The 21,855-nt window shown below is 39.8% G+C and overlaps 1 protein-coding gene across 2 annotated transcripts; it reads left to right on the forward strand.

The window, feature by feature from the left end:
* Positions 1-1,867: 1,867 nt before the first annotated feature.
* LOC106950695 (transmembrane protein 184B-like) lies at positions 1,868-18,957 on the forward strand. Of its 2 annotated transcripts, XM_015037714.1 has the most exons (10): positions 1,868-2,321; positions 6,089-6,322; positions 9,377-9,542; positions 13,168-13,258; positions 13,375-13,450; positions 13,858-13,949; positions 14,100-14,269; positions 15,299-15,493; positions 15,722-15,748; positions 16,629-18,957. In XM_015037714.1, the coding sequence occupies exons 2-10, from the start codon at positions 6,089-6,091 to the stop codon at positions 16,856-16,858; spliced, it is 1,281 nt and encodes a 426-aa protein (XP_014893200.1). In that variant the 5' UTR covers positions 1,868-2,321; the 3' UTR covers positions 16,859-18,957. The 2 variants fall into 2 exon arrangements, with proteins under 2 accessions (XP_014893200.1, XP_014893201.1); XM_015037715.1 differs by lacking the exon at positions 15,722-15,748.
* The last annotated feature ends 2,898 nt before the right edge of the window (positions 18,958-21,855 follow it).

A 21,855-nucleotide genomic window follows, 5' to 3' on the forward strand; every position in this document is an offset into this window, starting at 1 on the left:
AAAAAAAAAAAAAAAAAAAAGAGATTTCAGGAACATGCATGTTTCTTATTGATGGTTGATCAGACTTAGAAAATTCACCCCTTTTTTTTCCCCCAGAAAAAAGTGACTGTCATCTTCATTATTCATGAAGGAATATGAAATCGAAGGTTGAGTATCCCTTGTTTGTTTTTTTCCTTATTTTATTCTTTGTATTTTTTTTTTTTTTTTTAAGAATTGAAAGCTAAATCGGTCGAGGCATGTAGATTGGAGGGTGGCAACCAGAGAGGAAAAGAAGCGAATGAGTAGAGTGATGTTTTTGTTTTTTGTTGTTTTTTTTAGCTGTTGTAATATTCCTGGTGAAGTATCTGGTTATCTGCTTTTCAACCCCCACATCCACTTTTAGACATAAAAATCCTCTGCACATCTACTCTGCATATCCTTTTGTTTTTACAAGCTTTTATTTTGTATTGTTAATTTTTTTTTTTTTTTTGGCTTTGATTTTAATCTGTGGCGGTAAAAAATCTGATTATGGAAATTCGAAGGACTCACTCCCAAGTCTTGAGCGAAGCTCCTCAGGAAATATCTCAGCATACCGATATTCGACCTGAGACCACAGCTGCCCATTTTGGCTTACAAACAGGGGATGCAATTTTTATGATATTTCTTAAAAGTTACCTTTTTTATTCATTTGTTATTTGGGGCTTTGAAGAAGAGGTGAGGGTGGGGGGCAGTCACTGTTAGGAACATGAGGGTGGGTCGGGGCATCAACCTTTTTTTTTTTTCTTTATTTTCTTTTCTGTCGTTTACTCCAGTGTAAATATTTTTTTATTTCATTGTAAAGCCAAAATGTGGTTATTGTAAAGGTGTAAAGTAGAAAAATGCATACTAATGACTTATAGGGCGTTGAATCCGAAATAAACGTGGAGATAGGCGACTGTTGCTGTGCCAGCTGGGTCATCCAACAGGTGTGAGTGAGTCGAGTGCTTCAGTGAAACCTCTAAGATCAATAACATCATTTCATCTGTTCAGATCCTCCTTTATTCCCCCCAAAAAATGACTTTCAGTATTTCTGTTACAGAAAAATAAATTGGTTTAGTTGACACTGCATTCTCTTTATTTAACCCCTCTCCAACTTTGTCATTAGATGCATCTGCTGGCGTGTGTGTGTGTGTGAATGTGTATGGAGTGCACTGTGTATAGTTGCCATTGTACAGGCCACCATGACCCAGTGGCATTGCAGTTGTAGATTTGAGGATGATGTACAAGAGGATGAAGCAAAAGGTATTTCACATTGTGTATTGTGTACCGATATCCTGTACAGTTCTTTAACACTATTTACAGTATTTGTGTATATTTTATGAAGTAATAAAATGGATAATGTTGCTGACAATCTGGGTTGTTTTTTTTTTATATTTGCACTTGCATGAATGAATGAGCTGGACTCTTGCGTTTAGGGAGGAAAACATGCAGGGTCTGGATACATATGAGAGGATATTAGAAATATGTCCAGGCTTTATTACATTTTCCCTCATTTAAAAGTTGTACACCTGTCAGTCCATTCCATCAATTCCTTTACCTAATTATCACTCCTGTCTTCCACCCATTTGTCCATCAAAACAAGTGATTTTTTTTTTCCTGTTTCATTATAGTCAGGGTTTTCTCGTTTATTTAAAACATGACTACTTAAAATATTTGGCATAATTTCATAAGGACGTTTTGTTTTAAACTTTTAAAATTTGATTAGGTAAAGCTCGGAAATTCGCAATATTGGACAAGTTAAATCTTTACTTCGCCATTAAAAATATGTGGTTCTCTGAATGGAAGTTGAAGGAGGAGGGGAGTGGTGTTGAGAACTTGGTCGTAACCAACCATCAACTGGGCGCGCATGCGCTCTAGGAGCAGAGTTCCAGCGAGCGGCTGTTGACACACAGCTTTATGATGTGGGCGAAGTAACGGTCTGTGGTCATTCTGTTTTGGACTTCTAAAAAAAACAGTTCTCTTTCTTTTTACTACCGTTTTTTTCGTGGGGTCTCTTACTCGACTTCAATTCTTAGTTATCTCTTCATGTAAAGCGAGGCTTTGGGCGGTGGGAAGCTTTGCTACTCTCTAGCTAGCAGCGAGCGGATCAGCTGCCGAGCGGGCGACACTTCACAGCTTTTATGGGAAGAGAGGGAGAAGCTTCCGGTGTTCAGATAATAATGCTATGATTACATACGTGGCTCGCTGTCGACTCGATATTAGCCGTTAGCCCTTCAATTTTTAGCTTGGACTCCTGAAGGTTCACCATTCAGTTGGAGATGAAGAGCTAAATTGATGCTTGGATTCAAACATCTACAAAGGAGGTAAGCTGACATTAGCAACACGGAGACATTCAGCAGGAAATATTAGTCCGTTTTGTTTTGTCTGTCTCCAAGCTCGCTCAACTTCTGAATCCGTAATCAAAATCAATATCAGCTTTAGGGTAAATTTTATTTGTTAACTGTTATTTCTCTCCCCACATGTAACGTATACGTTTCTAATTCCCTGCGTTATTAAATGATTTTGTTCATTCCTGCTGACGTGACAGCAGATTTATTTGTGAATGCTTTACCCCAGAGGCAGCTGGTTCGATACAGCTCAAAGTACAACCCGTGTTGTGAAACCTATCCTCGGATGAAGTCAGCAGGATCGATGAGCTGCTCCTATCTGTTGTCTGTGGCCCACTGGGAACCAGTAAGCCGTTACTGGAGCTACAAGCTGCCTCATACGAGAGGTTAACCCATTCTGGTTGTTATCCATCTCTCCTTTTCTCATTTTTAAGGGCCATTCTGCTGTATTTATAGACTAAAGTACCTTAAATAATTCAACTTTATGTGGATTATTTTATGCCAGTGAAACAAACAAACAACAAAAACAGATTCATGTTTTTTGGGGTTTTCATGGAACTTCGGTTGGAAAACTACACCAGTTATTGGACAGAGTTATTCTACACTGACTGAAAAATACAGGTAGTAATTTTTGAAACTTTCATTGGATTTGTAGAACCATTAAGGTTGATTTCTATGATCTAAGACCATCTTAGGTTATTGTAAATAACAGACAAAATAAATATTTTTAATTTAAAAAAAATATTTATTGAATATGTGACAAATTAAAGTTTAAAGCATTTGTTGTTAATTGTTGGCTTGAAAACTAGAATCAAGAAATAGACAAAAAGCCTTAAAATCACTGCCTTTCAGTCTAAAATTTTAAAACTTTCTGTTTTTATTTAATCCGTCATTTGGACGCCTTAATCTAGTTCTGATTTGAAGCTCCGAATGGATGTAATGAACTTCAGCTATGTTTGTAATTTAACCAATAGTTATGCAGGTGTATCGATACACAGCAAAAATCCAACAGTGCTTAAAGGAAAAGCAAAAAGAAAATAAATTTTTGCTTTAAAAGAGTTAGTTTACTGTGTCACAAATGCATACAAAGAAACAAATGTTAAAATGCAGATTTAAAAGTCCAAACTGAATATAAATTTAAATCCAAATCTGATGCTTTAATCACTCACCAGAAAGCAGTTCATTGGTCAGATTTGTTTTATTGAAATCTGATGTAAACAAAAATGTCTTCAGTCCCGATTTAAACGTTTTCTGGACATCTCAGGTTTCCAGGGAGTTTGTTGGCCGTGGCAAACGTTCAGACCGGTGTTTTTTTTTAACCAGTGTGTGGAGAAAATCAAAAGCGAGTCGCTGAATTATACATGGTGGTCATATTGAGAAGTACAACGATGCAGAAAAACAGGGCTGGTGTTTGAAAATGACATTGATGGATTGTCTGATCTGTCCTGAACTCAAGTTTCCTGAACAATCTGGTAAAGAAATGGATTTGATACACAGAACCATTCAATAAACAAGAATATTATTGAAATATCCTTTTTATTTCAGGAACTTTATCACATTATATTGATTAATTACACCCAGAAGGATGTTTGAAAACTTTATTTCTGTAATTTATAATGATTTTTCACTTACCGTTAATGAAAACATGACATTTAAAATTATATTATTACATGAGATCAATAAAAACTTTTTTTTAAATAAGACTGTGTACTTAATGAAAAGTATGTTTAATATATGCTTAAAGGTTATCAATTTTCACAGGGTAATTTTAATCTTACAACACCCATAATCAAATTTATTGAATGATGATAAATGATAAATTAAAATTATTAAGTAAATAATAAAATTATTAAGTAATTATGTCACATGATAAATTAAAATTAGATTGATCATTTCTGTTCTGATGGTTAATTTTGAACGGAAAGTCAAAAGCTGCTTTATTTACGGTTTCGGTTCTGGGTTGTTTTTATTTCCGTTCTGTTCATTTTATTTTGGATATTTACATTGTCTTCCAGTTCCAGTGTTGACTGCTCCTTGCAAAATTAAAGCGTTTTGGTCTTTGAGAGAGCAAACGTCCATTATCGATATATTGGTTGAAACTGGTCTCAGAGCAACGAATTGTCGTCCAGAAAGATTTGTTCTCTATAAGTTTAAAGAAAAAACGTAGGTGAAGATGATGAATAAAAAAGAAAAAAAAAATAGAGTTAAAATGTTCACCCGTTTGTTTGTTTTTTGTTTGTTTTTTCATAATGGGAGATGAAAAATAATGGGAATGAGTCCGTTTTCATTGAATCGGCTCTGGTTGTTGATCCAGGTCACTCAGCAAATGCAGGAGAATAGTTTTATTAAATGGATTAAATTTAAAAATAAATCTATTTCCTGCCATTCTTAGCCTACAAACATGACACAGGTTTTTCAGACTGCTACAAATCTGACGGAGGTTGTTGATACATCAAATGGGGATTTTTCTACATTTTTCGTTTTCTTTTCAATTCTGAGCTACCTCGTTTTCTGTTTCATTTGTTACAACCTTCCCTCCCCCCTTCCTTCCTGATGCGCTCCCTGCTTCTGCATTGTCACAAGCTTATTGAGTCTCAAGGCAAGGGGCATGAGTCACCCATGACCACAGCGTACACACACACACACACACACACACACACACTCACACACAGATGCCTATATTTAGCTGCTACTCAGAAGGGCTCGGGCAGTAATCAGGAAAATTAGTTTTCAGTGCGAACGAGTCGATCGCCACCTTCCTGGAAGCACCACCGAGACGCCGACGTAGTCGTCAAGGTGAGCGATGCGCGTCGGCCATGTTGGGCGTCTTTTTGATGCGACGAGGTTTCAAGTTTGGCCCTCCTGGCTTTCATTTGTCTGAGTGCTGTGCGAATAGGTGGAGCGCATCAAATGTCTCAGTGAAAGCTGTTAGGGAAACATCTAAAATCTAGAAACCGTGTTTTCTAAGTCTGCAAAAGTATGTGGAATAAAATAAGAAGGTATGGAAAAAAAATGTTATTTTTGCAACTTATTGCATCCATCCGTCTAACCTGCTCGTTTATCGGCTTAAAAACGGGTTGCAAAGTGTTTACTTCTGGAAAAGTTTGAAACTTTCTAATGAACTCAGTGGTGAAATTAGTTGTGATGAACCTTTTCTTTCCATATTTATGGAACAAAACCGAAAATGAGATACTTGCATATTTCACCTTATTTATTTGCTTCTATGTAGATAATTGAAGGTGGTCGAAGGTTTTCTGGTGTGTATCATGTTTTGAGCTGATTTCTGCTCTCTGTGGAAATTTGTTTCTATGGTGTCTCTATCTTTAACACGCCTCTTCCAGACCTCTGCGCAGAGAAATAACCAATCTCAGTTTGTTTCACGTTAATATCTCTGTGTGTTCCCATGATTCTCTCCTCTCCCACCTACCTCATGCCATCTCCTCTCACCCCCTCGGTCTTCATCTCACGTCACATCCACCCAATGCCTTTTGCATTTTAGATCTGTGCACTGTCCTACTTTCACTGTTTCCTCTCTCTCTCTCTCTCTCTCTCTCTAACATCAGTGAATGTTGGCTGCAGATTTAGGTCACAGCTCAGGCTCATGTAGTTCTGTTCAGCTGTATTTTCACATGACGTTTGTTTGATTTGGGATTTATAAGTCGTTTAGACGAACCGCTCGAGTTTGGGCTGATTTGTGTCACATGAAGCATGATCACTGACGAGGCCCCGCTGTCTCTGAACAGATGAGTCAGCTTTGGTGGCGAGCCAAGCGCCTGTCGGAGAGGCTGGGAAGCGACTCTCCCGATGGCCTTCCTCCGGGCTTCCCGAGCACCGTGGCCCCTCAGGGGTCCAACTCCTCCTGGGCTCCCATCCCCCGGGTGTTCAGGCCAGAGGAGCAGTTCTTCCTCATGACGTCCACTGCCCAGACCATCTCCGGGTTCTTTGTCTGGACGGCGCTTCTCATCACGTGTCACCAGGTAAGAGGCGGACATTTTGAGCTAAATCCGTCCTTGGCCTCCTGATGGCGGTACCGTCCAGGGGCGGTCCTAGCCCGTTTTGGAGCCCAGGGCCAACATCCTCCAACGTGGGATCACTTAGGTTGCCATGTACCATCAGAGACACACTCAAAATTTATTGTAGTATTTATTTTAATTCTTTTTATTTATTAATTTACCAATCAGTTCATAAAACAGAAACATTACAGGCTAGCAACCTGTCGTTGATCAGCAGTATTGATCTACAAAATAACAAAGATAAGAGAACAATAAAAAAACTTAAATAAAAATAAACAAACAAAAAAGGAGGTGCACATTAAAATGGAAACATTTCAGACAAAGACAAAAAAACACAGAAAATATCCAAGAAGTGTCACATCACAAATGGAATTGTTAGGATACTCTTCTTTTTAATCTTGAAACAAGAATAGTACTGTAAGCACACAGTATGGCAGACACAGTATTTGCAGTTAATGTTTAAAAGTACAAAATTTAAATAAATTGTACCATTAGTCCAACATTTATATAATCATCTGTGATGCAGTTGGATTTCAATGAATTCACAAATTTCACTGCACAACTGTCAATCCAAATTTCTTAAATAAGACTTGTTAAACTATATTGCACTTCAGGAATCACAAGTTCATTTGCACAACTGTTATAAAAAGTCTTAATCTTAATAAGATGATTACTTTTCACGAAAGAAGCAGGCTACAGGTTTAGCAGCAGAATCGTTTCCTAGTGTGGAAACTGATGCCGCCCTACAGGAGGAGCCGCCCTGGGCGTCTGCCCACTTCACTCGTATCAGAAACTGCTACTGGCACCATCAAAGAGATTTTATTTAATCTTTGTATTCATGTTTACACACACTAAACACCCAAGCACACCCAAAGTCTTTTGTTGCCTGGAGATGAGGGGTGTCCAAGGTGCGGCCCAGGGGCCATTTGCGGCGTCTGCAGTGATTTTGTGCAGCCCATGACTTCAATTCAAGAATGATTCAAACTTGCCAATAGGTGGTTGGTGCAGATGGAGACTTTTTCTTTTTAACCAAGGTAAAACTATAGCAAATTAAAATCTTAAAATAGAAAATGTTGGCTACAATAACCAGACATTTTTGTCTTCTCTTGTGAGGAGTCCAGCAGGTTCTGCTTTTAATGAAACGATTAAAACTTTGCTATGTACTTTTAAACAAAAGTGACCAGAATCATGTTTCTATTGCTCAAAATTGACCAAAAAAAAAAAGTTCTATTATTTGCAGTGGAGACCTTTCAAAATTTGCAAAGTCTACTCCAGATTTCAAAAGATCCAGTTTGTTTTGAAGCGACTAGATGTTTTATGTTCAGTGTTGGCTCTGCTGATGAGCTTATTACATCAGTTTTTGTTTTGTGCCTTCATGACCTGCAGATCTGTCATACCCCGAAGGCTAGATCACTTGTCTCTCATTGTTTGCCGGTGCTCTTCACATTCAGAGTTAAAGAATAGGCTGTTGTTGCTCAGGCAACAGGTGCTCCACTAGCACCTCATCAATAATCAGGAGATGAGTGTATTTTGCTTGTGTTTGTGGGCGTGCCTGTTCAGCCCAAGGCCACCTAGGAACAATGTGTGTAAATGGACCAGCCCGTTTGGTGTGTGGTCACTCACTTGTCGTCACTGCACCCCAGGTGTGGGCAATAGGTGCGGACATTGTGTAAGGAGGGAAAAGCAGGAGGTGGGGGGGCCGGATGGAGCAGGCAGAGGAGTCCCGGTGATGAATGATTACCCTGTTGTTCCTGCCGTCCTGCTGCTCTGAATAGGAGTGATAAAAGCTTGGTGTCAGTTTCCTAAAAACAACCCCCCCACACGTCGGTTCACACGCACACATCCTGCCAACTAACGCGCCTCCAGTGCCCGATTTCGACAAGTTAACATTGTCCGCAAACATTCTGGTTTCAGCAGGTTGGGTTTAGTGTCAAACAGCTTGTTTGTAAAACCAAAAACAGACAGTAAAACATTAGATTCACACAAACCGGAGCTACTCATTCAAGACTTTCATAACGTCTCTGTTTGTTGTTTGCGTTTCGTCACTTTTGGGTGCGTGCATGCTTGGGTTTAGGTCCCAGATGTCGTGGGGTGATTGATCCAGGCTCAGTTTGTTTACAGTTTTCGATAACAACAACTTTTTAAAACAGTGGGACAGACACCCGAGAGCTCTGACTGAAAGTCTTCCCAGTTACTGCACTTTGTTCTCAGGTTCCTCCCAGTGTCCCATTACTGTCAGGCAATTAACCCTTTGCTTCTTGTTTAGGGCGTCTGTGCCTCCCTGAAGGGACTTTAAAAAGTCTGAAATTCATATATCTAAAATGAAAGTCTTAAAATATCTTAAATTCATAAAATAAAATGTGAGATGGCCTTAAATGTGTTAGTCACAGGTCTTAAATTGTGCCATGGCAGAACCTTTTAATCTCATACAATTTTTTGTTTTTCTTTTGGGACCTTTCTGTGAGTCAAAAGTTTAAGTTGCATGCAGACATCTTCATTGCATTCTGTAACTACCGTTAGCTAAATGCTAATATAAGATTGCTAGCTAGCTTTTTTTTGCATCTATCATGGGTAAGTACAAACCTTCGTCTACGCCACTGGTTTACTTATGTTGCCAACATGTGTGAGGCTAGGTGTATTCTTTAAAAAAAAAAAAAAAGCTAGGCTCTATGGGGGTTAAGGCTGTAGAAAGACATGTGCAATGTGAGAGCCATTGCTAAGAGCCACAAACGACCCCAGAAATGTCTCTGTTTTTGCTTTTTTAGTTGTAATATAGCATAAATCCCCCAATCATCTCCTATATTTATAGCTTTCAGGTCTTAAATTTGATTCAAGGTGGCATTAAAAAGGTCTTAAATGTAACTTGCTGAAACCTGCAGATAACCTGTTGTTTACTCAGACACTACCTTCACCTCTGTGTGCTAATTTCTAGCTTAAGGTGGAGCAAAACCTTAAGTTTGTATAAATGTCAGAGTAGAAATATTTGTCTTATTATTTCTCTCCAAATCTTCTTCTTAGATCTACATGCACCTCCGTTACTACAGCTCTCCAAACGAGCAGAGACACATAGTCAGGATCCTGTTCATCGTGCCCATCTACGCCTTCGACTCCTGGCTCAGCCTGCTTTTCTTCACCAATGAGGAGTATTACGTGTACTTCGACACAGTCAGAGACTGCTATGAAGGTTGGTGCACAGCCAGAGCCCGAAGCTGACCCCGGTAGACAAAAAAACGTCAGGGCAGAATGAACAGCTGAGTGTCTCAGAGTGCGTCTCCTGCTACAAATGAGACCGGGAGGATTTATGTGAAACCCCGGTGCCAGATGGCCTTTGTAATGTCTTCACTTACAAAGGTTGCCATCTTTGTTGTCACGTCTCCAAGGCCTGTTGGGATTGCAGAGGAGGGGGAAACCAGTTTCCTAGCAACTGTGTGAACACGGACAACCCCTTGAGAAAGAATCCCACCTTTGGGCAGATTGATCATAACTTGTCCAGTCAATCTCATCAGACGATGGTTAAATTATTAAGCACAAAATTGTATTAATATAAGTGTGGAGTGGAAGAAAGGAGATTCATAAACAAACATAAAAAGTGTGGCATTTGTTTGTATTAAGCAATATTTTGCAGAATCTTATTTTGCTGCAATTATAGCTTCAAGTCTTTTAGGGTATCTGCCTTTGCAAGTAAATGATGCAAATACAAATACGCAATCACAAAAAAGAAAACACAAATGCAAATAAAAAAGTTGCAATAACAATAAACAGAAGCAAAAATTGACAAGTAACATCAGCATTAAAGACCTGTTGCCATGGTATCCACCTTCCAGACCACTCAGGTCTTCTGTTTCTGGTCGGCTCTGCTTCTCAGAACCAGAGCCAAACTCGGAGAAGCAGCATTCAGCTTCTATTATCCTCTAATCTGGAATAAACTTCCAGAAAACTACAAAACCGCTGAAACACTGAGTTCTTAAAATGCAACCTGTTGTCTGTTGATTCAGAATAACTAGAAGATAGATCAAAATATTTGATGTGAAATGATTTCGATGTCATTTGGAAAAAAGTGATGTTTATTGCTTGTTTCATAAATTATCCATGTTTTATGTTTTAGTGGTGTAAAACACTTTGAACTGCCTTGTGGCTGAAATGTGCACTACATATAAACATGACTGACTAGCGAAACAAATTTAAATAAAAAATTCTGCAAGCACAAGAAATAGAAGCAAAAAAGGAAAATAGCAAAAACAGCAAGTATAAATCGCTGCAAACTCATGCCACAAAATGGAAGTCCTCCAGACCACTAGGGGGAGTCGACCACCAAATAATACGGGATCAAACCCTGAGTGAAGTTAGGATGTTTTGAAGAAAGTTGGAAGAAGAGAGAAACTGACTTTTTCAAACACACAGTTCTTTACAACATAGCACAGGAACAGTTGAACAGCAGCGTAACGTTAATGACTCCAGACAACCCCTAGTGGCCTGGAGGACTTCTGGTTTGGTGGAGCAAATTTGCAACATTTTGTACTTGCCGTTGTTTTAGCTATTTGCAGTATTTTCCCTTTTAGTTCTGTTTGCTGCGATTGCAGCATTTTCGTTTGCAGTTATTTCTTGTGTGTGTTTTGGATTTTGTGTAATTTACGTGTTTGCAGCGTGTTTTCACCCGTCACCCAAAACCTTGCCGTTTGATACCTGTACAGCAAAAACACCCCGGTGCTCCCTGGTCATTGTTTGGGTTTTCTGAAGCAATTTTAGAATGTTTAGTTTTGATAAATTTTGGAAGTTGACTCTTGATCTGTCCAAGAAAATGTGCTGTTTTGGCCTGCCATGGTGAAAGTGAATACTTAGATTAATGGAGGTTTAGGAACTAACCAGTGACGCGAAGCAGATCCAGCAACTCGCCATAAAAGAATCTTCCCAGAAACATCCGCTGCACCTGGTAGTTTTATCCCAAACAGCCTTAAACAGAGTTCAGTTTTTATAAGCTGTGACTGCAGGCTCGTATTTTAGATCCTACAATGATCTTAGTGTCAGAAAATTCTCAAAGCAGGAACAGGAGAACTTTTTGGCAAGCTGAAAAAAAACATGTGCAAGTCATAAGGAGCAATACGGATTACTGACAGCTGGTGTAGTACACCGCATAACCTGCAGGGGGCGTTTCTTCCACCAACACCTGAAAACAACTGTGGTTTAGACTCACCTCATGTTTTTCTGTTCTCTATTTTAATATCCGACATGAAGCATTTCATATATATTAACAATCACATAACAGTCTAAAGAAAAGTGGATTGTTTTATGCACTATTGCGATTATTATTCTTGAGAATTTTCTCCGGAGCGTTTGCGTTAACGTTTTGCTTTCATGCACTGCTTGACCTTTTCAAGCTACAAGGCCTGAGTTCGTTTAAGAGGGAAAAACTCAGCATCTGTGATTATGCAACTCTTAACAAAGCCAGCTCTGTGCTGCTGCCGCCGTTGCTGCTGACTGTGCTCTGGCGAGTATTTTCACTGCGCTACACAGTTGAGCTCAGCCACTTTGGACAGTAAAATTAAAAGACAGAGCGCAGACAGAGGGGAGCCAGCATCTGCGGGCTCCACCAGGGGGAGCAGGCAGCGCTTCCACGTTTATCTACTCCCCTGCAAAAGGGCCGTTACCCAAAATTAGATGTTTATGTTAGCTTAAGGTGTTTCGCAGCCTGACTGGAAAGACACAACAGCAGATAGAGCCTGACATGTTTGCTCAAGCAGCATAACGGTCGCCAGCCGGCTGCAGGCTTTTAAACACAACATCGACGAGCCGCTTGAGAACCGAACTTCTAACTACCTCTGTACTTCCAACAGCATTCAGGGTTTCTGCAAGGTGCTAAAAGTCTCAAATACATTTTAGCTATCGATTAACCTACTGATTATTCAGACGATTAATCAGATTTTTTAGAAACTGGCACACTGTAGATTTTTTTATTTAAGCAACACTCCAGGTTTGGTTTAATGAGGGAATGACAAAAAAAAAGTTCATGGGACATTTTCTTTCTTACAAAATTTGAAGCAAGTGAAGCTAAATGCACATATAATTTCTACAGTTTTGGCATAATTACTGATTTGCTCTTTCAGCAAATGGCCCTTTTCTAAGTCTGTATACTCCAGTTGACGATTAATTGAATACTAAATTAGTTGATAATTATCTCAATAATTGATTAATCACGATGAATCCGATTAATCGTTTCAAACCAAAACATACTTCCCGATACACCATTTTTATTTGGCTCAATGGGAGACGAGGGTTTTTTTTGTTGTTTTTTTTTTTTTCAGCTGATGGGTTGAATAAAGAACAGAAATCCTCAAATCCACTAAAATCTTAGTGTTGCAGCTGAAATCCAGGGTCCTTGCCTGCAAAAGGCACACATATGCACCAAGCAGGAACACAGTACGGCGCCTGAACAAGCCTGCGCATGACATCAGCTTTACTTTTCGTACCATGGCTGCGTTCCAAGAACACCAGCTCTCCCAGGAGTTTGTTTTCCATGAACAGGATTCCCAGAGGTTCCCTCTTATCATGCTGATCCACCGCCAAACTAGAGACCGGCGCTTTAGTATTTATGCGCAGACAAAACCAGCAGATGGGTGGGATTCATTTCCAAGTCGGAATCTGGCAGAATCAGCAAAACTGAGCTGTAATTATGAGAGAGGTGTCAGGCACTGTGGAGATTTCACAACTGAGTAATGCCACAGCAACTGCTTTGTTTTCCAAAGAATAAATCCAGTTATTTTTAAAGGTTTGAAAAATAATATACGATTATTTCTGCACTCCTCCCTTTGCAGCGTTTGTCATCTACAACTTCCTGAGTTTGTGTTATGAATATCTGGGAGGAGAGAGCGCCATCATGGCTGAAATCAGAGGGAAACCCATCGAGTAAGTTTCATTTGCTGCTAGCTTAGCTTTCAGCTTAATCTTTGCTTCACTTATTTTACACGACGATGACCCTAAAGCCATGAACTCTTCCTGTGTTGACCTGTGTCCTCCCATAGGTCAAGCTGCATGTACGGGACCTGCTGTCTGTGGGGAAAGGCCTACTCCATCGGTTTCCTCAGGTTTTGCAAACAGGTATCATTTGCTGCATGATGTGAGAGTCAACATTCTCCATTAAAACAAGCCCAGAAAAATATAACTGATAAGATATTTCAAAACATTTTCCTCTAAAGTCAAGAACTGGAAGAAAAAAAAAAAGAAATGTCCATTTTTAATGTTTGCCTTTTGGATGGACGGACGGATGGATGGAAACTCTTGAGATACAGTCACCCTTTCTTCATAGTGAATAGATCAGAACCTGATAACTCTTACACATTCAAAGATCTGGAAAAACAAATATTATTTTTGAGCTCCTTCTGGCCGGCCAATCACGGCTCCCCAGCCGGTTTCTTGGTGCGTCTCTGTGCCTATAAAGCTCACCTGCCTTTCCTTGTTGCTACCTGCCCACCGCCGTCGGTAACCGTCCTCTCCTGCTCCCTCAGGCCACTCTCCAGTTCTGCGTGGTCAAACCTCTGATGGCGGTCATCACCGTCATTCTTCAGGCCTTTGGGAAATACAAAGATGGAGACTTCAAGTAAGAGTCGACCGCAAAACCCGCTCACACAAAAACACTCAATACCCAGAGTGTTTTGATAAACTAATATTGTATACCTCAAGCCTCATCCCTGGATGGCCTCAGTTTGTGTGTTCATTCATCAGACCGTTCTGTGTTTCTGCTCTCCAGCGTGGCCAGCGGCTATCTGTACGTCACCATCATCTACAACATCTCTGTCAGCTTGTCGCTCTATGCGCTCTTCCTCTTCTACTTCGCAACGCGCGAGCTCCTCGTCCCCTACAACCCCGTGCTCAAGTTCTTCATGGTGAAGTCGGTCATCTTCCTCTCCTTCTGGCAGGGTGAGAACGCCACAACAGAGTCAGCAGAAATGTTACTGTAGATGCACCGATGTGAAGATTCCTGCCGATATACGATAACGTTGCGATTATGGCCGATAACCGATATTTACTGATATTTCGTACCGTCTCGCCGAGCCCAAGAAATAAACGACAACAAGATGGAGATAAATAGCAGTTGTTAATCTCGGCCCAGCTTTATTTATCGGATCGATATTATACTAAAAAAAAAAACTAATATCAGCCAATACCGACGTTGGTGCCGATATATTGTGCATCCCTAAATATAACAAAAGTTTTTTCAAATAGTGACGCACGTAACTATGTTTAAGTAGGTAAATATTTACAAATATTAATAACTAATATTGATTCCTGTCTTGTTGAGTAGTTTAGGGGAATTAATATCGGTTATTGATATTGGCCCAAATTTTCAAATCGGTACCTTTTCACACTAAAATTCAGTATCTTAATAATAATTCATCACTTTTTTTCCCCACCAATTTACACATGTGCGTTAATATTTAAAGTTTTTTTTTGTGTCTCTGAGCTCTGACTGATTTGTTTGTTCTAAAAAATAAAACATTTAACCAGAAAATGTTGCTGATCACGTTTGTGGTTGGAGCCACGTGCAGCAGGCCTGAGAGACAGATTCAGGTCGAAGTATGAATCTGGAAAAAGAAAAAGGCCCAGTAATATTTCTGCATTATTTAAAGCCTCCCAACAAAGACTAAAACATTTATTAATCTTCCAATGAGTGCATAAAGTAACTTCAGAACAGGGGAAAACAACTTGCAGAGTGGTGAAGCTTTCTTTGTTTGGCCAAAGCACATCAGAAAAGTTCATGAAGCTAAAGCTAGCATTAGCTTCCCACCATGCTGTGATGGATCTGGTCATTATCGCAGTTTTGTTTTGGATAAATATTCCCCTCTGGGGGAAAAAGTGGTTCAGGAAAATCATTGATCGTGAACAACACTTTTACGCTCAGAAGCGTCTGTAAATGGTTCTCCTTGACCTTTATTGTTTCCAACGCAGGCATGCTGCTGGCCATCCTGGAGAAATGCGGCGCCATCCCTCAGATCAACTCCACCAACTTCTCCGTGGGGGAGGGAACGGTCGCCGCCGGCTACCAGAACTTCATCATCTGCATCGAGATGTTCTTCGCCGCCGTGGCTCTGCGCCACGCCTTCACCTACAAAGTCTACATGGACAAGAGGCTGGACTCGTACGGTAGGGTGGGGGGATCCGTCTCCATTCATACTCCTCGGGCTCGGCGCGCCGCGGTTCGGGACAGAACCGACCTCTGCCCGCTTTTCACTTTGACTCCTGTCCATAACTCAACGAACCGTTGATAGCCGCTCTCCTTTTTCTCCTCCTGTTTGCTCTGCCGCTGTTTTCAGCCTGACTTTCTTTTGTTCCTTCTCTCTTTCTCTGCTCCTCGTTCTGCTGCACTTAAAGGCTCATTTCCCATCTATGGACAATACGGTAGGTCTGACTCTGCCTCGCCGTTTCCCCTCCCTGTATTGTGTCTCTACAGGCTGATTTAACTGTGGTTAGTCATTCATTACTGTCTGTGATCATTCTGGGATATTATTTCACCATTTGAAACGTGCCGTCTTTATTGCCTTTGTTTTTCTTGGTTTTCCTCTCGCTGTAGCAAACATCATCCTGCAGCCTAAATGCTTATCAAAGCTACTTTTATTTAAGCTGTGCTCATTTTACAAGATTTAAAAATTAAGGTCATAGAAATGCTTGTTTTAGCATTTTTAAAATGCATTTTGTGCAATTTTTCAACTCAATTTCCAAAATATAATTTGGAAATCTGTTCTTTTTGCCTGTAGTTATTTATTTTAATTGGGGATTAAATTACATGTCATTAAATTTTTTATAGATGCACTATAAAAGTAAATATTTTTCCAAACATATATTAATAACATCTAGTTCTTGAATTAAAAAAGAATCAAAGCCAATGTACTATAAAAAGGCAACATTTAAGTTTCCAAACTAATTTTATTCAGCTGAACTGAGGGCTAAATCTGTCCTTTGGATTGAAACAGTTACTGCTTCTTCCTCCAAAAAGAAAAATAAATAAATCAAATGTGTGTCAACTTTGACATTCACTTTTTATCATAAAGTGAAAGATTTGAGCGTTAAGACTCAAGTCGGCACAGGCAGGATTTTCAGCTGCTTTGTGTTTGAACTGTTTTATTTATTTTTATCCTTTTGCACATTTTAAAAAAATATTACTTTGCAATACGATCCCTTTTGGGTTTTTTTTTTTTCTTTTTGTCACTCATCCACCCCCCCACCCCCTCCCCTTCACGTCTCGCCCAGCGTTAAGTGGTTTTCGCGCCTCGCCCTGCAGGTCGCTGCGCTCCGATGAAGAGCATCTCCAGCAGCCTGAAGGAGACCATGAACCCGGGGGACATGGTCCAGGACGCCATCCACAACTTCTCCCCAGCCTACCAGCAGTACACCCAGCAGTCCACGCTGGAGCGCGGCGGCGGGCCGTCCCTGTCCCGCAGCCACAGCAACCTCAGCGCCCGCGGCGACAACGAGAAAACCCTCCTGCTGAGCTCCGACGACGAGTTCTGACCTCCGACCTCCTGACGTTTTACTTAAGCCTTAACTTTCAGCGGTGGGGTTTTTTTTTTGTTTTGTTGTTTTTTTGTTTCCATTCCAGATGAGAACGACAGCTCTGGTCGGAAACCGTGGCGACCGGAGGCGTCACGAACCATCCGAGGCTTTTTGAAGGCCGACTTGTTACTCGTGGTGATGTCATATAGCAGCTGTGGTTGTTATGGTTACAGATGCTAGCTAAATGTCTGCTTACATCAGAATATGGGTTAGTACTAAATAACCGCGCCTGCTTATAGCATCTGGTTAATGCACTTTAGATGGTACAGCAGAGAAAACAAGTGCCATCTTCATCTAAAACACACAGCTTTCTTAGTTTTTTGTTTTTGTTTGTTTCTTATATGAACATTGCCAAAAACAAAACAAAAAAAGAGAGAGAAATCTGAACTCCACTGATTTTTAAGCGTAGAGTTGCTTTATAGAGAAAGGTACGGAGATTCAATCTGCTGGCATTAGAGGTGTTTTTTTTATTATAAATAATTTCATATGTCATGCTGTGTGTACAACGCATTATTAACACACTATTTGAGAAATGTTTGTCAGATATATTGTGGATATACTATGTACTTTGTTATTATTGTAGGTTTGTTTGATGAGACCCAGTGAGAGTGAACCCAGCTGTCCGCCCAGACAGGACAGCTGGAGGAGAGATTGTTTTGTTTTGATTTGGCGTGGGCGGGATAGGTGGCGGGAGGGAGGAGGGGGGGGGGCGGAAGTACGACGCCCACGCAGATTACAGATTACCGAAGAAGCCATGCTTCCTGCTGAGCTGCCCCAGCTGTGATATGCTGGAATCTGTAATCTTATGATTGATGCCGTCACGTTCGCCACAGAGCCTGCTGCCCCCTGCCGGTTCCCACATGTTACTGCATCTCCGCCGCAGCGCATTTCAGACGTAACTACTTTTGGATAAAGGAAAGGCTTTAACTTTAATGGAGTTGATAATCATGACAACACGTGGATTTAAAAAATATATATATATTTTTTAAAGGTGTTAAAAGAAATGTGTTTCAGCAGGAAAGTTGTGATTTCTGGTGTTTTTGCTGTCCTCTGCTGGCTTTAATGACCTTTCTCCAGAACATGACGAAAACGTTTCCATGTCAGCCATTAGTCCCCGGTGTTTGTCAAGCCTTATGTTTATGAATGCTTAATCCAGTCATATTTTAGGTATAAAATTATTGCAGACAAAAACAAGGTACCTCATAGTGCAGCTCATGTGGATGAACAGTGAAGATGGAAATTTTGATGAGAACTTTATTATTTTGGGGGATGTCCTGATCTGATACAAAGTGTCACATTTTTAATTTGAGTCTGAACTAAACCCAACTACACTACTTATTAAATCCACAGCCCATGCTCATGGTGCCAGTTTGTAAAATGGGGTTAGTTGAAGAAACGGGTTTTCCTTCACAAATCAAGTGTCTCTGACGTTTACAGTAATATTCACCACAGCTGCGTTTCCATTGACCATATAACTGCGCAATTTGGAATCGCCAAAATAAATCCGCTTAATAGTGAATTTACACATTTCGAAAAACGTTTTTTGGATAAAAAGTTTTGTGGCACTGGGATGAGGTGGTTTTTCGACCGTAACCAAATTAGCGTATTTTGCAAAACTGCAATAGAAACACTTTTTTCCGAATCTCAGGAGTCACGTGATCAACAGCCGGATCTTACTACTGGCGGAAAAGACGAAGGAGACGACAGGAAGGGGTAAGTGGATTGTGGTGTGAACAAACTATTTAGGTGTGATTTTAATTACGTTTCTTGTCTAACGGAAACACTGCAGTTGCTAAATTGTTTGGGGTTTTTTCTCTCGAAATTATCAGAATATTGATCAAGTTTTGCACACATTTGTAATGGAAACGAAGCTAGTGAATGCTGCTAGCGTTAGCCTACCATTTCAACAACTAATATGTCAGCTCACAGAGGACTGTAGTTTTATGTCTTGACACTTACCTTTAGAGATTAGATAAAATATGTGTCACTATCCAGAAAAGGGATAACGCAGCACTTGAAACCACTGGGAGCTAATTGGGATAAAATAACTCCATTCTTAAAAAAAGGTCCTGATCAGGACATCCCTGTTATTTTGAATTTTTATACCACAGAATATTTTTGCTTCAGCAGTTTTGCAGTGGTTGGCTGCAAATATATTTCTTAAAGCTATAATTTGTGTGAATGCATTGCTTGTGTATCCTTCAGTCGAACTCACTCCATAAACTTCATCACTCTGTTAATATTTTATCTGGCTGTAGAATCTTGATTTAAAACACTATAAAAAATAGTTTTTAATTTCTGTATTACGTCTGTCACAAAGCTGGGAGCTTCATCAGTTGTGTATATAAAGCACTGTGCGACTCTTGTAGGGGATGAATGAGTGAGGAATTGCTCAGTAGTGTTCTGTTTGAATATTTTAGCATCAAGTTGTTTCACTTTTATATTTGCTGACGTTTTTTGGTTAAAATACTTTTTAATATGTATATTGGTTATGTTTCGATGCTATGTTGACTTCAGTTGGTGTTGGAAAGCAAATAAAGAAAATATGGGGGAAAATTATGTTTTATCTGAGATATTTTTTCAACTGTAGACAATCATTTCAGCAATCTGACATTATGTAGTGATTACTCCACATTTCCAACATGTTGGGCAACATTCAGTCAATCACAGCAGGTTTGAAGAGTAAGAAAGTTGTAGCTTTTAAACTAGAGTAGATAGAAGTTGCTGAAGTTAGTGAGAAATGAGGTGGAATCGCTGAGATAATAATGCGTTCTGTAAATAAGAAGCACATAAATGTCTAATTAATATCTAACTTAATAATTATGAACTACTTTGTGTTGGTCCATCACAAAACGCAAATAAAAACACAAAGTTTGTTGCAGTAAACTTTTGCTAGGCGCTCTTTGCACACCACACATGGCTACTTAGATTTTCTAAGAATGTTTCTGAACCTCTGCCCTGTTCTCCCCCTTTAAAGCCTGTTTCTTGTTGCTGGACTTGAAAAGCCGGGCCCTGTGGTACCAGTGTCATCGGAAATGTCCTGGGAGGCATTTGGAGCAAACTGCACCATTAGAAAATCTGCTCCTTTCACCGTCCCAGTTCTCAGATATAGCTTATTCATCATCATTACCACTGTTCAACTTAGCAGAAACAGGACATAGTGAGCTGGTTAGAGCCACTTTAGACCGGCTATAATAACAGTTAACAGTCCATGTATTGTATCTCTATTTAACACCAAATGCACAAAAGGTTTTGTCAACTTTTTTTTTTTCTAAAATCCAAACAACCATTAAGAATAAAAAAGTTCACAATTCCCCAAAATTTCCAGTAAAATAATATACTGTTTTTTTTAAACAGACTCTGTTGACATAGCTGAATTGTTACGTTAATATAAAAGAGAAATAAGCTCCCTAAAATTAAAATATGTATATATCTTTGTGTGTGCGTGTTTCTGTTTCATCCTGGCCCACAGCAGTCAACAGTGCGTAATTTTGTCCCATATTTCAGATTAGGGGAAAGTGGCGCCATCTGGTGGACAAACTGAATGAAAATTTAACATTAGATTATGCTAAAATAAAACAAGGATTTTAAAAAATCCATTCTGAACAACATTAAGGCATTGTTCTGATGCATTTTTGGCTAAAGAGGGTCGAATGTGTTTCTTTTTTTCTTCTGGATGAAGGGCTGAATGTCTCTGAAAGATATTTCTATTCAGAAATAGATTAATCAGCATGGATACTTTCTGAAGTTTCCGTCATTTTTCACATTGCGAGTCTCTGGTTAATGAGCTGAGGACTTAAATGTAAGTGTTTAATCATCTTACAGTCTTCAGCTCTTCCTCAGTCACTTCTTCTTTGCCTGAACTTCATATTTTTATTAATCATTGCAGCCATGTTGACTCAGGGGTCTGCAGCTGATCACTAGTTAATCAGAGATGGACCTGGTTCTTCTTTTTCCTCCTCCTGTAGAGCTTGGATATTTTTCACCATCAGCACAAATTCTTAAGATCACCAAGGAAAAAAAAAAAACTCCTTTATTTTCCATTTGGAATATCCTATTGTTGCAGGTCAAATTTACCCAATGTTGTTCACTGCAGAACATTTTTACTGGGAGTGCAGTGGAATGTGACTGAGAGGCTGTGATGGGACGGGGAGGCGGCCATCATGCATCACTGATCTAAAAAAAAACCAAGTCCAACATGTCTGAAGGAGACGCTGTAGCGCAGAGAGCATCAGAGTTCGGCTCATTTTGCATATATTTAAGTTTGATAATCAGTTTCACCTGCTAACGGCTTCCATGTTAACTAAAACCCAAAGCAATAAAACAGTATGAATACTTCAAGATGTCTAATAATCAACAGATGAGGAGGGGGAAAAAAACTCCAGTCAAAAGCTTCAAACTTTAAATAATACAACAGCAAAAGAGGCACATATGGCAGAAAATACACAGCTCCGACGTTACAGTAGAGTTTGTTCATTACACGAGACGAAAGGGAAACGGTACCATGAGAAGAATCATTCTTTGTGCAATCAGAAAGTGACTCAGTCACCGTGAGAGAAGCAAGAAATCACACAAAAAAAAAAACACTAAAAGGAGTTAATCAAATGTAGCTCGTTTGTGCAGGAGTCGTCCAAACATTTATCCCGTGTTTGCAGAGCATGCCGAGGTAAACGCAGATAAGTTAGAAAAAGAAAAAAAAACAACGATAAAGCACACGGAATGAGCAAACATGCACACATTTGTGTGATGACGAGCGGTTGCAGGTTTGTTTGGACGCGGCCACGTAAAAAACCCCAAAAAAAACAGACTAGACCTAGAGACACAAGATGGCTAATTCAGAGCAAAGCAGACGCACGTCATCATCACACCGACTAGTGAGTGACGAGAACCGCTCAAAAAAAAAAAAAAAAAAAAAAAACCCCCCCAACCAAACCAACGAACCCAAAAAAAACCCC

Source organism: Poecilia latipinna, unplaced genomic scaffold (genome assembly GCF_001443285.1).
Source record: "Poecilia latipinna isolate Pla-1442-1.1 unplaced genomic scaffold, P_latipinna-1.0 Scaffold417, whole genome shotgun sequence".
Classification (NCBI taxonomy): Eukaryota; Metazoa; Chordata; class Actinopteri; order Cyprinodontiformes; family Poeciliidae; genus Poecilia; species Poecilia latipinna.